The sequence below is a fragment of the Lampetra fluviatilis genome, chromosome 3 (genome assembly GCF_964198595.1).
Source record: "Lampetra fluviatilis chromosome 3, kcLamFluv1.1, whole genome shotgun sequence".
Classification (NCBI taxonomy): Eukaryota; Metazoa; Chordata; class Hyperoartia; order Petromyzontiformes; family Petromyzontidae; genus Lampetra; species Lampetra fluviatilis.
In genome coordinates, this window is record NC_136277.1 from 2,220,935 (window position 1) to 2,235,010 (window position 14,076).

At 60.1% G+C, this 14,076-nt stretch overlaps 1 protein-coding gene across 2 annotated transcripts in view; it reads right to left on the reverse strand.

Moving 5' to 3' along the window:
• LOC144951202 (protein patched homolog 1-like) overlaps positions 1 to 14,076 on the reverse strand; it is a 51,407-nt gene that overhangs the window by 18,832 nt on the left and 18,499 nt on the right. For both annotated transcript variants that reach the window (XM_078881351.1, XM_078881357.1), the window contains exons 6-16: positions 11,479 to 11,674; positions 11,189 to 11,307; positions 10,731 to 10,878; positions 9,476 to 9,607; positions 8,679 to 8,834; positions 7,729 to 7,827; positions 7,176 to 7,301; positions 2,403 to 2,521; positions 1,612 to 1,774; positions 1,008 to 1,418; positions 231 to 543 (exon numbers count right to left, since the gene is read on the reverse strand). In XM_078881351.1, coding sequence (XP_078737477.1) covers positions 231 to 543; positions 1,008 to 1,418; positions 1,612 to 1,774; positions 2,403 to 2,521; positions 7,176 to 7,301; positions 7,729 to 7,827; positions 8,679 to 8,834; positions 9,476 to 9,607; positions 10,731 to 10,878; positions 11,189 to 11,307; positions 11,479 to 11,674 — 1,982 coding nt within the window. The remainder of the gene's footprint in view (positions 1 to 230; positions 544 to 1,007; positions 1,419 to 1,611; positions 1,775 to 2,402; positions 2,522 to 7,175; positions 7,302 to 7,728; positions 7,828 to 8,678; positions 8,835 to 9,475; positions 9,608 to 10,730; positions 10,879 to 11,188; positions 11,308 to 11,478; positions 11,675 to 14,076) is intronic.

The window sequence follows — 14,076 nt, forward strand, 5'->3', positions numbered from 1 at the left end:
TTTGTAAACATCGCCACTGGGGTGGGCGTGGTGCCGGCCATCCACCCTCTCGTGCGCCGTGCCGGCTTTCATAGGTGCTACTCGCTAACAGCACTTACCCCAACGGTGTGTTTAAGTCTATACGGGGGACAGGGCGGTACGGTCACCCTTACGAACCCCGGACGCTCGCCGGCACCACGCTGGCTATTTGCTGAGGCGAGCCGCGCGACGGTGGCGAGCGGCGCACTCACCCTGCAGCCAGTCGCGGAAGTGGTGAAGCCAGGTGCGGGGCAGGGCGCCGTCGGGGCCCCGCAGCGTGTAGGGGAGGCCGTGCAGGGCGTCGTGCAGCCGGTAGAGGCTCTCCTGGGCACGGGGGTAGTCCACGCCCTCGGTGGTGACCAGGTAGGCCCCGTACACCGAAAAGTAGGCCGCCTGCGCCGTGAGGAAGGCGTGCTCGCGCGTGCCGCGCGGGACCACGTCGGCCAGGCCGAGGCCGTCGCGCACGCGCGTCGTGCCATACAGGCACAGCGCGAGCAGGCACATGAACGCGCTCAGCACGGCCACCTGGGGGGGGCGGGGGGTAGTGGCAGCGCTCACTCAGCGCTCGCTCAGCGCTCGCTCAGCGCTCGCTCAGCGCTCACGCACCGCTCACTCAGCGCTCACTCAGCGCTCACGCACCGCTCACGCACCGCTCACTCAGCGCTCACTCACCGCTCACGCACCGCTCACTCAGCGCTCACTCAGCGCTCACGCACCGCTCACTCAGCGCTCACTCAGCGCTCACTCAGCGCTCACTCAGCGCTCACTCAGCGCTCACTCAGCGCTCACTCAGCGCTCACGCACCGCTCACGCACCGCTCACTCAGCGCTCACTCAGCGCTCACTCAGCGCTCACTCAGCGCTCACTCAGCGCTCACTCAGCGCTCACGCAGCGCTCACGCAGCGCTCACGCAGCGCTCACGCAGCGCTCACTCGCCGCTCACTCGCCGCTCACTCGCCGCTCACTCGCCGCTCACGCACCGCTCTCACCTTCGTCCTGCGTAGCAGCAGCCAGGGCGCGTACCGCGTCCGGGCAAACTCCTGCAGGCTCCACCGCGTCCACGCAGGGGGAGGCCGCTCGCTCGCCCCCCAGCCGGCTGGCCACCCTTCCCACGGCCTGCCCCCGCCCCCGCCGTCGCCACCGCCGTCGCCGCCGCCGTCGTCGCCGCCGTCGTCGCCCTCGTCCGTCCCGTACGCCGTGGTCGCGCCGTGGTCGGCGAGGAGGTCGCGCGTGGAGCTCGCCGACTCCGGCACGACGACCGTGCCGGACGACGACGGCGGCGACGACGTTGACGCCAGAGCGACGGACGGCTCCGGGCCGAGCGAGCGCGGCCGGAACGTGACCTCGGTGCACGGGCGCACGGTGGTCACGCACTGCTGGCTCGCGGGGTCGTACTGCACCTGGGTCGCGGCGAGGGTGACGGTCGGGGCGAGGGTCAGGGCGTCGCTTCGCGGTGCGTCGCCGCACCGAACGGTTCTTAACGATTCCACACGGTCCCAAAAGATCCCCAAACGACTCGACGCAGTCCGCCCGTGGTGCGGACCCCCTGGCAGGGCGGGTGGGCGACGTGGCGGCGCGGGAGTGTGCGCTCACCTCCACGGTGGAGTGCATGGTGATGTGGGTTTCGGGGAAGCCGGTGGGGCTGCTGTAGGGCGGCGGGGGGGACACGTCGCCCCCTGCGGCCACGGCAGCCGCGGCGGCGGCCAACTCGCGGAACGCCGGCGCCTGCGGCCGCGAGGGCCGCATCGCGCTCGGACTGCGGTCACACGCAGCGCACACGCGGCACACACAGCACACGCAACACACACGCAATACACGCAGCGCACACACACAGCGCACACACGCAGCGCACAATAGTCGTTATTATAATTGTCATTATCATCGCTCTGCTTGTTTACCCAGGAGGGTCCTGCCATGCTTGTCGTAGCAGTACGGGGGCCGCTGCTGCTGATACTGCGCTGTGCGATCCCAGTTGGGTCGTGTGTAGGCGATGTTCCAGCATTGGGGATGTTGTTGTGGTCAATGCCGCTGACATTGCGTGTCACTTTGTTTTAGCCATGGGAGCAAATCGTAGAACCTGGAGGAAACCCGTGCAGAGGAGAATATAGACAAAGGCCTCCCGTATAGTCTCTAGACGACGGTTGAGGCAAGTGCTGTTAGACCCAGGTGCTTCCTGATGTGAGGCGCGAGCGTCACAACTGCTCCACCCTCGTGTGCACACACACCGCACTGACACCACAGGGTGCGTGCTAGCGCTGTGTGGTAGTGTGGGCACTGCGTGGTAGTGCTGCGTGCTAGCGCTGTGTGGTAGCGCTGTGTGGTAGTGTGTGGTAGTGTGGGCACTGCGTGGTAGCGCTGTGTGGTAGTGTGGCGTGGCAGTCCACCTGTAGAAGCAGCACAGCAGGTCGAGTCGCCCCTCCTCGCGGCGCTGCAGGTCCAGGCTCAGGATGGACGGGAAGATGAGCAGAACCATGGCGAAGTTGAAGACCACCACCACAGCAGCCTGCGCCACCAGACGGCCAAACCGCACCATCGCACAACCCCATCACCACACAGCACCGTACCACCACACAACCCCATCACCGCACCACGCCGCACCACCACACAGCACCGCACCATACCGCACCACATCGCATCACCACACAGCACCACCACACAGCACCGCACCATACCACACCACCACACAGCACCACCACACAACCGCACCATACCGCACCACGCCGCACCAACCACACAACCGCACCACCACACAGCACCGCACCATTCCGCACCACAGCACAAGGCAACACGCAACCACGTGGACATTTTTATTTGTTTTATTTACCCCTGACCCAACATGCCTGGTGGCAACCCGAACATCGCACACGGGAAGTCACCCACACACACCATGAGGGCACACACACACACACACACCATGAGGGCACAGCAGCACACACACCCACACCGTAGAGGCACAGCACACACACACACACACGGTAGAGGCACAGCAGCACACACACACCGTGAGGGCACAGCACACACACACACAGCACACACACACAGCACACACACACACAGCACACACACACACAGCACACACAGCACACACACAGCATACACACACAGCAGCACACACACATACCGTAGAGACACAGCAGCACACACACACCGTGGTGGCACAGCAGCACACACACCGTGAGGGCACAGCACACACACACACCGTAGAGGCACAGCACACACACACACACCGTAGAGGCACAGCACACACACACACAGCAGCACACACACACACACCGTGAGGCACAGCACACACACACACAGCAGCACACACCCACACCGTAGAGGCACAGCACACAACACACAGCAGCACACACACACACTGTGAGGCACAGCACACACACACACAGCAGCACACACCCACACCGTGAGGCACAGCACACACACAGCAGCACACACCCACACCGTAGAGGCACAGCACACACACACAGCAGCACACACACGGTAGAGGCACAGCACACACACACACGCAGCAGTCTACTCTGTGAGTTCCTCCCTCCCTCCTTCCCATCTGTGCCTCCGTTTCCACAAAACAAAAACGATCTGCTGCAAAGAAATAACAAACCGGCTTTGAGCGAGCGAGGGAGGGGGTGGGTGGGTGGGTGAGTGAGTGAGAGAGGGAGGGGGTGGGTGAGCGAGCGAGGGAGGGGGTGGGTGAGCGAGCGAGGGAGGGGGTGGGTGAGTGAGCGAGAGAGGGAGGGAGGGGGTGGGTGAGTGGGTGGGTGGGTGAGTGGGTGGGTGGGTGGCTAGAGAGGGAGGGGGTGGGTGGGTGAGCGAGCGAGGGAGGGGGTGGGTGAGTGAGTGAGCGAGAAAGGGAGGAGTGAGTGAGCGAGAGAGAGAGGGGTGGGTGAGCGAGAGAGGGAGGGGTGGGTGAGCGAGTGAGTGAGTGAGTGAGCTAGAGAGGGAGGGGGTGGGTGGGTGAACGAGCGAGGGAGGGGGTGGGTGAGTGAGCGAGCGAGAGAGGGAGGGGGTGAGCGAGCGAGAGAGGGAGGGGGTGGGTGAGTGAGTGAGTGAGCAAGCAATAGAGGGAGGGGGAGAGTGAGTGAGTGAGTGAGCGAGAGAGGGAGGGAGGGAGGGGGTGGGTGAGTGAGTGAGAGAGGGAGGGAGGGGGTGAGTGAGTGAGTGAGCGAGAGAGGGAGGGAGAGAGGGGGTGGGTGAGTGAGCGAGAGAGGGAGGGGGTGGGTGAGCGAGCGAGGGAGGGAGGGGGTGGGTGAGTGAGCGAGGGAGAGAGGGGGTGGGTGAGTGAGCGAGAGAGGGAGGGGGTGGGTGAGCGAGCGAGCGAGCGAGCGAGGGAGCGAGGGAGGGGGTGGGTGAGTGAGCGAGAGAGAGAGAGAGGGAGGGAGGGGGTGGGTGAGTGGGTGGGTGAGCTAGAGAGGGAGGGGGTGGGTGGGTGAGCGAGCGAGGGAGGGGGTGGGTGAGCGAGTGAGTGAGCTAGAGAGGGAGGGGGTGGGTGGGTGAGCGAGGGAGGGGGTGGGTGAGTGAGCTAGAGAGGGAGGGGGTGGGTGGGTGAGCGAGGGAGGGGGTGGGTGAGTGAGTGAGCGAGAGAGGGAGGGGTGGGTGAGCGAGTGAGTGAGTGAGCATTTGGGTGAGCAAGCGAGCGGGCCAATGAGCAGTCGAGCGAGGGAGCGGGCACTTTCCGCTATGTGTGGATATCCGCCTGTGGTGAGCAGTGAGCGGTGTGTGGATCTGTGTGCGGCGAGAGGTGAGTGGGAGACACGCTACATGCCAGACCGGCTGGGCTAGGTCCACTCACAGAATCCCCCACGGCCCCTTCCTCCCCTCCCTTACCCCCCTCCACTCCCCCACATTCAGGGCCACCCACGGAGCCACATGGGTGGCTGACAGGAGGGGGGGGGGCTGACAGGAGGGCGGTGGGGGCCCAGGGAATGTAGGTGGGCTCTGGAGGGACAACCGCTTTTATAAACAATTTGGCTCGCGAGGCCGCGGCTCTGGACATCGGGACGTGGTACGGTTCTCGCACGACTTGCACGTCTTTCGACAACACAGCCCGCCTGGCCATGGGAATGTGGAATTTCCGGGTGGTTTCTGAAGCGAAGAGGTTGTTTGTTTGTTTGATACAGAACGGCGCAGCAGAACACGCGACGGCACTGACGACTGATGGGTAATTGCAAAGGATTCGCAAATCGTTTTCTATATCGGTTTTTTTTTTCACGGTTGCCAAAAACGCCAAGCGGCCAACAACAAACAGCATTGCAAGGAAGGATTGCGGAACGGATCGTGGAGCAGACCGTGGAGTGGATTATGGAGCAGATCATAGAGCAGATCTGTGGAGTGGATCGTGGAGTGGACCGTGGAGGTGTTGGCCCAGGTGAAATGGAGCAGGAAGTGCCGCATCAGCCCGAGCCGGGGAAATCCCATGAATAAGAAACTCGTTCACATTCCCAGAAGACCCTCGCTGAGCCTCAAGGTGCATTTCCGGGAGGGTCCTGCCCCATCAGGAAGTTGGGCCACGGCTCCCATCGACGGGTGGATTTGGGCATCAGATGCTATCACGGAAAGCTACAGACTTTCCTCACTTTTAATTCCCCTCTCATGAACCTTCTTCTGTTCCTCTCTTCTCCCTTCAGTGTCTTCCGTTTTCCTAAACCATTGCTAGAGAGGGTGAGTGCGTCTGAGTGTGGATCTGTGTGTATCTGTGTGTGTGCGAGCGTGGATCTGTGTGTGTGCCATCATAAGCACCGTTCATTCGAAGGGCGTATTCCTTTTCCTGTCGCTCACATCCCATCGTTGAAGATTATAAACCCCAAGTAAACTTTCAAACTGTAGTCCCGTTGTAAGAGTTGGTTAGCATGAAAAAAAGTTTAACGTACAACGGTTTTTGTTTTATAGCATGATGAAGTCATCCACTAACCCATACACCTCTCACTCGCTCACAGGGCAAAGATCCCCCGTATAGCCTGAACAGACTTGTTAGGGCAAGTGCTATTGCTGCACCTATGAAGGCCGGCATGGCACACGAGGGGCTGGCGTGGCCAGCACCACGCCCAGCCGCCTTTGTCTCCCGAGTGGCGATGTTTACACACCGCAGCAGGTACTCTTTTGAGATTGAATCCACCCATGAGAGGCCCCGGACCGGCTCGGAAATTCAGAGCTAGGATGAAGATGACAATGCTGATGAGATGCTGCTCATGACGCCTCAGCTGCTCCCAATGAATCTAGATTTGAAGCTTTCGTGACTGCAGGAATCCATGCCCTTTGGTTCTTTCGGTAAAGTCACGTAGGATCGCTTGTGTTGCGATCGGAACGTCGTGATTTGTTTGATTTGATTTCTACCTACGTGACTTTACCGTAAGAACCAAAGAGTATGCTCCCAATGACATTGATGCTGCTGTGAATGACGACACTGCTGATGACACCGATGTTGCTGCTGCTGGTGCTGAAGGTGCCGATGGTGCCGTAGGGGCTTCATGGTGTCGATGCTGCTTCTGCTGCTGGTACCGATGGTGCTAATGGTGCTGATGGTGCAATGGTGCTGATGGTGCTGATGGTGATGATGGTGCTGATGGTGATGACGGTGCTGATGGTGTTGTTGGTGCTAATGGTGCTACTGCTGATGGTGCCGATGGTGCCGATGGTGCCGATGGTGCTGTTGGTACTAATGGTGCCGATGGTGCCGATGGTGGTAATGGTGCTGATGGTGCCGATGGTGCCGATGGTGCCGATGGTGCTAATGGTGCTGTTGGTACTAATGGTGCCGATGGTGCCGATGGTGCCGATGCTGCCGATGGTGCCGATGGTGGTAATGGTGCCGATGGTGTTGATGGTGCCGATGGTGCCGATGGTGCCGATGGTGCCGATGGTGCCGATGGTGACGATGGTGCCGATGGTGCTGATGGTGTTGATGGTGTTGATGGTGCTGATGGTGATGATGGTGCTGATGGTACCGATGGTGATGATGGTGCCGATGGTGATGATGGTGCCGATGGTGTTGATGGTGATGATGGTGCCGATGGTGTTGATGGTGATGATGGTGCCGATGGTGATGATGGTGCTGATGGTGCTGATGGTGATGATGGTGTTGATGGTGTTGATGGTGCTAATGGTGCTGATGGTGCCGATGGTGACGATGGTGCTGATGGTGCTGATGGTGCTGGCCATACCTGCAGGGAGAAGGCGCGCAGAGCCGGGATGGGGATGAGCGCTGCCATGAAGAAGGCGGCCATGTTGTTGATGGAGGTGAGCGCCACGCCGGTGCCCGTGCGCTTCAAGCACTCACCCGTCCTCCGCTGCAACCACCAGCAACAACGTCAACAACAAGGCTGTGTGTGTCTCTGCGCGTGTGTGCGTGCGTGTGCGTGCGTGTGTGTGCGCGAGAGTGTTGCGGGGAGCGATGGGCCCGACAGTCTGTTCAAGGCGTTATGGTTGATCTCTGTGTGGAGCGGTGGCGCACTGCTTAGGGCACCGCGCTACGAAACCCGGCGGACCCGATTTCGATCTCCGCTCACAGCCAGCATAGGTCCTGGGACCGCCCTAGGTTGACTCGGCCTCAAATGATTACCCGGTGCGGTGCGTAAACCATCACCAGTGGGGAAACAAAGACGGCAGGCCCGACACGGTGCTGGCCATGCATAGGTGCTCGCGAACAGCCCCTGCCCCGACAGCCTCTTGGGGCTGTAGGGGGGACCTTTGTCTTTGTGTGTGCGCGGCTGGCACCTCGAGCGGAATGTTCGTTTGCTGTCCCATCTCAGTGAAGCAGTGCGCCAGCAAGAAGACGTCATCTACCCCGATCCCCAGCGCCAGGAAGGGCAGCACCTGCAGGCGGCGGGGGGGGAGGGGGCACGGGGGGGGAGGGGGGGTCGGGAGGTTGGTGTGGGTCGGGAGGTTGGGGTGGGGCGGGGGGGGTGGGGCGGGGGTGGAGGGACACGCGACCCCGATCAGAACCATGGACAGTATTCGCAGACGATATTATGAGTCAATAGAGATACATCGTAAATTCATTAATTGATTAGCTAATTTATCCAGGAGAACCACACTTTTTCATGAAGGTCCTGCTGCTCCTCCTTTTGTTTTTGTAAGATGCTTCTAGCCAATTCATGATGACGAGTTGTGTTTATTATGCTGTACACGTGTGGGAGGAAAGCGGAGCACTCAGAGAAAACCCACGCCAAGGGCGAGGGGGCAACGCTCTACCTCCCACGTACAGATGGAAACAGATGGCGATTCGTCCACTTTCCTACACTGCCCTCTCCGAGCGAGCCAGGGTACGGCTCCTCCCCGACGCCCACGGCAAGGGCGTTTGACAGCAATGTGCGATGCACCAATCCTCGCTGCTGCCTGCGCAGCGCCGGATCACAGGCAGCCAAGTGTTTAGCCGCCACCACCACCACTGCCCAGCAGAGTTGTGGGTTAGGCCACGTAACGATCCGTCCCAATGTGACAATGACCTGCTGCTGCTGTGGTTGGCAGTGGTGCAAAAGCACAAATAACAAAACAACTCGGCACACTCCGTGCCAATACCACTGTGGCCTTAACGGGAACAAAAAATTAAGGCGACGTTTCGGGCAACAGCCCTTCAGCAGTGGGGCTATACCCTCTGATACCCCGCTTGGTACCCCCGTGGCACCCCCGTGGAATCCCCCGCGGCCCCCCCCCCCCGTCCCCACCTGCGTGGTGGCGGCGTTGAAGGAGATGCCGATGAGCGAGCAGAGCCCGAGGCCGGAGGCTACGGACAGAGCGACGAGCAGAACACCGGCGAGGCCCACGGCGCCCTGGGAGCGGCCGCACTCCCAGCGCAGCATCGTCATGCACGAGTACACCATCTACACAGACAACAACAATCCCCCCTCAATAGCCTTCACCGAATGTTGGGCGCAAGCGCCGTTGGCGAGCAGAATCTACGAAGGCCGGCATGGCACACGGGTACACATTTCAGGCCGAGTTGACCTAGGGGAGGCCCGGGACGGGTTCAGATATTCATCGCCAATGTTTGGCCGTAAGCGCGCATCGAACTCGGGTTGCCGGGTTTGTAGTGCGGCGCGCGCTAACCACTGCACAGCATCATCGTGAACAAGCACTCCATCTACACACACACACGTGCACATGACGACACGGTCACACAGACACACAGACACGTACACACACGAGGAACAGGTGTTCTCATTGGGGGGTGTCCAATGTCCCACGGTGACGGGTCAGGGGTCAGGGGTTAGGGAGCAGAGGAGCTCCCACTGCGACGGGAAATCTTGGGGTCGAGACCCCTCGTGACCTTGCCCCGTCTCCATGACCCCCTCTGTGACCCACTCGGTGACCCCTCTGTGACCATTCCCCCTCATCTCCGTGACTGCTCAGTGTGTGTCCCGCCCGGTGACTTCCGCGCGACCCCTCGGTGACCTCTCCGCAGACTCCCCCCCACCCCGTGACCCCCGCCTCAGTGACCCCCGCACGACCCCAGGCCTCTCACCATGAGCAGGTAGCCCCCGGCGATGCGCACGGCGCTCACGCTGGAGAAGGAGCGGAGGATGTCTTTGAGCGTCGTCTGTGTGAAGGAGCTGACGACGTGGCTCGAGTTGGGGGGCACGCTCTGTTGCACCACCTGCACCGCACGGCCCCCCCCCAACCGCACGCCACCACCACAACCACAACCATCACCGCAGAAAGACGGCGGTTATAACGACGGACGCACACGACGACGATCAATACCATGAGTAGGATGATGCTTGTTTACCCAAGGAAAGCCTCATGATTCTTTTTCAGGAGGGTCATGCCATTTTTTTGCTGCAGGGGCTGATGATTGCTGCTCGTGCTGCTGCTGCTGCTGCTGCGTGTGATCCCCATGGATCGAAATTTTTATTATTTTTCAAATCTGGAAGCAGACAGCGCGTGATAGTATTTTTACAGTTAATACCACGCCACCGCAGTATTAACCAGGGTGGCCTGCCGGATGTTAACCACAAAACTCTGCAACGATCGGCGAGTGCACAATTGCTGGGCCCCGGCGTGGTCACAGTCCCGTGACGATCGTAATGATGGAGCGCATGCGGACGACAATTTGGGCATCCGCCAAAATAACAACACGAGCTGGCCACACGTGGTGGAGAGGGCAGCAGGAGGAGGCTGGGCAGGTGGACGAGTTAGCGAATGAGGGAGCGAGCGGGCTAGTGAAATAGCGCGTGATAGAACCAGCACGCAGGTGAGTGCCTAAGTGAGCGGGTGAGTGGGCAATCGAGTGAGCCACACAGCGAGCGAGCAGGTGGGTGATCGAGCGAGCGGCAGTTTGAGTGAGCAGGTGGGTGCATGATCAAGCGAGCGGCAGTGTGAGTGAGCGGGTGCGTGATGAAGCAAGTGGCAGTGTGAGTGAGCGGGTGCGTGATGAAGCGAGTGGCAGTGTGAGTGAGCAGGTGCGTGATGAAGCGAGTGGCAGTGTGAGTGAGCGGGTGCGTGATGAAGCGAGTGGCAGTGTGAGTGAGCGGGTGCGTGATGAAGCGAGTGGCAGTGTGAGTGAGCGGGTGCGTGATGAAGCGAGTGGCAGTGTGAGTGAGCAGGTGCGTGATGAAGCGAGTGGCAGTGTGAGTGAGCGGGTGCGTGATGAAGCGAGTGGCAGTGTGAGTGAGCGGGTGCGTGATGAAGCGAGCGACAGAGCTAGCAGGTGGGTGATCGAGTAGCTGGCGGTCGAGCGTGTGGGCGAGCAAGCGGGCGAGTGGGCAACTTTCCCTCACCTGCACAAACTTGCGCTGCCAGGCGTCGAGCACGGCGGCCGCTTTCTCCCGGTTCCAGTTGACGTCGTGCATCTCGTAGTCGCCTTTGAACGTGCGGAACAGCTGATCGGCGCTCATCAGGTGGAACACCGTTTGCAGGGCCTGGGCGCTGTGGGAAGAGGGCAGGTCACAGAGGGCAGAGGTCACGCCGAGCTGCAATGGTACATCGCATCTCAATGCATTTTGAAAGGGCACCCCCAGGAGCAGCTGTCCCTGTGTGGTACAAGGTAGGGACAACGACTGTTGCTGATGTGTAATCCCAATTCAGTGATCTGCAAACTCGGACCGCGACGCCGATGAGGTCACAGCAGCCCCAACGTTCATCGTGAGCGAGGCGGCCGACGAATGGCGTCTCTACGGCGAGCACGGTGGCACCGCAGGACGAATCTGGGCGGCCCGCCGGGCGGCGCACGACTCACGTGAGAAGGCGCGAGCCGTTGCGTGCGGCGCCGCCGACGATGAGCTCCTCCTGCCAGTGCATGTAGCGCCGCGAGAAGCCGTAGCAGCCGCCCGAGAGCTCGCCCGCCACGTCGGGCGCCTGGGACACACGCGCAGAGATGCACGCACACAGAGACGCACGCATTATGTCAATATTTCTCCTGCCTCCTACATGAGCGAGACTCGTATACAGACACTGCCTCTTCTTCCTCGTCAACCTCATTACCAACCTCCTATTCATCCTCCTCCTCACCCTCCTCACCCTCCTCACCTGTCCCGAGTGTTTGTTGGGCGCCGTGTCAGGGCAGTCGGGGTCCGAGGGCTCCAGGCAAGGCCTGTCCATGTAGGCCCGGCCGACGCCGGCGCGCTGCAGCAGCCGCTCCAGCTGGCTCACGTCGAGCACGCGGCCCAGCGTCTCCAGCAGCCGCTCGGGGTCCAGGTTCGTCCACCGGATCACCGGTTGACCGCTGCAGATACAAGAGAGCCACGCTGAGTCGATGCACTCTTTGTTTTCAGGAGGGTCTCGCTGCTGCTGCTGCTATCGCACTGGGTTTTCATTTGTAACATGTTTTCAGATAATTAATGATGAGTCGCATTTATCATTCATGTCGGAGGAAACCGGAGCACCCGGAGAAAACCCACGCCTTCGCGAGGGGGCAACACTCTATCCCCGTACAGATAGAAACAGATGGCGATCAGTCCACTTGCTACGCTGCCTTCTCGTGGCGAGCCAGGGGTAGGGCACCTCCCTGACGCCCATGGGAAGGGGGTTTCACAGCAACATCTGTTTGGTGATCCACCAACCCCTGCTGCTGCTGCTGCTGCCTCCACAGCGCCGGATTACAGGCAGCAGTCATGTGCAGCAGCAGCAGCGAAGCCACCACGGCGCAGACACGGAGTACCGTGTTGACCGGAGAAATGCCCAGCCACCTGTCTCCCTCCTGTCCTATCTCCTCCCTCCTCCTCACCCTCCTCACCCTCCTCCTCACCCGCCCCCTTCCTCTGTACCCTCAGGCGAGGTTGACACGTGGAGTGAACTCGTGAGGGAGGACCCAGGATGAATTACGATGTCACTCGCCGCTTTGTGTTGCCCGTGGCTCGGAGTTGAACTCAGATCGCCGGGTTCGTAGTGCACTGTGCCAACCACTGCACCGCCGCTCCAGACAAAACCGGGCATGTGCGAACTCAGGTTTGTCGGGTCCGTAGTGCATCGTGCCAATCGCTGTCACCGCTTCACGCAAAAATACAAATATTCCCCGTGTAGCCTTTAACGACTGTTGGGGCAAGTGCCGTTGGCAAGTAGCACCGATGAAGGCCGACACGGCACACGGTGGCTGGGTGGCCAGCACCACGCCCGGCCACCTTTGTCTCCCCACCGCGAATCGGGTTCATAGCGCAGGGTGCTAACCACTACGCTATCGCTCGTCACTAAACACACACACACACACCAACTCACAAACTATACATGTTCACTTTAGGCTGAAGGGGTTTGTAGTGCAGTGTGCTAACCACTGCACCACCACTCCCAACATACTCACAGACTCACAAACACACGCACGGACGCACGCACAGCCGGCTTCCGTGCACAGGGGCTAGAGAGCCGTGAGCGTGTGTGTGTGTGAGTAAATGTGTGCACGCATGTGTGTACGTAATTGTGTGCGCGCGAGTGCGTATGTGAGTGTGTGTGCCCCAACAGTCTCGTTCAGGCCACATGGGGGATCTTTGTTTACGCGGTTTATGCTGCGTGCGTGTGTGTGTCCGTACTCGCACGTGTGTATACGCGTGCGAGTGCGGGCATGCAAGTGTGTGCACGTGTGCGTACGGGTGTGCGAACACACCCGTGTGTGCCTTGTGCATGCGGGGTAGGGTAGGGGTCTCTCTCGTGGCAGTCCACATTCCAAATCCCCCTCAGGGGGTGGCCTGGGTTACCAAAAACCATTTCAAAGGCTGCGTGTGTCGAGCGGGGAGGAGAGGAGGAGGAGAGCAGTGGAGGAGGAGATGAGGAGTAGGAAGAGAGGAGAGGAAGTGTGAGTGGGCTGTGTGTGTGTCTGTTTTGGCGTGTGTGTAATGTGTGTGTTTGGTGTACGCGCGCATGTGCGTACGGTGTGCGCACGTGTCTTGTGTGTGTGGAGTGCGTGTGTGCGTGTCAGTTGCTCTGCATGTGCGTGCGTGCTCCTAGCCTGGCACAGGAATTTCCGTGGCGTCGCCGTCACTTATTGGCAAATAGCGGTTGTTGTTGTTGTGGGAGTGCGTCTGTGTGTGTACGTGAATGTGCGTGTGTGCGTGCATGTGTTTGTCATTCTGTGCACATAATACATGTGTGTAGTGGGGAACCGTAGCGTAGTGGTTAGCGCACCGCACCACGAACTTGGCGACCCGAGTTCGATTCTCAGACATGACCAATACTTGCGTGGGCCTCCCCTAGGTTGACTCAGTATTAAATGAGTACCTGGTGCAATGTGAAAACAGCAGCACTGGGGAGGCAAAGGTGGCCGGGCATGGTGCTGACCACCCACCCCCTCATGTGCCGTGTCGGCCTTCATAGATGCTCGCTAACCGCATTTGGCCCAACAGTCTGTAAAATAATACACGGGTGATATTTGTCTTGTTTGTGTCTTTGCTTAATTGTACTTCAGTTAAGAAACCCTGGTTTTTTGTGTTTGGGGCTTAATGTGAATGCACATGTGGTGAACACACGCACGCACGCGCACACTCACACACGCATGCACACACACGCACACACATGCACAAAGACCCCATTAAGCCGTACATGCTGTCGGAGCAAGTGCTGTTAGCGAGCAGCTGTTAAAGCCGGTACGGCACACGATGGCGTGGTGCTAATCACACCACACCCATGTGTGCCCGACCG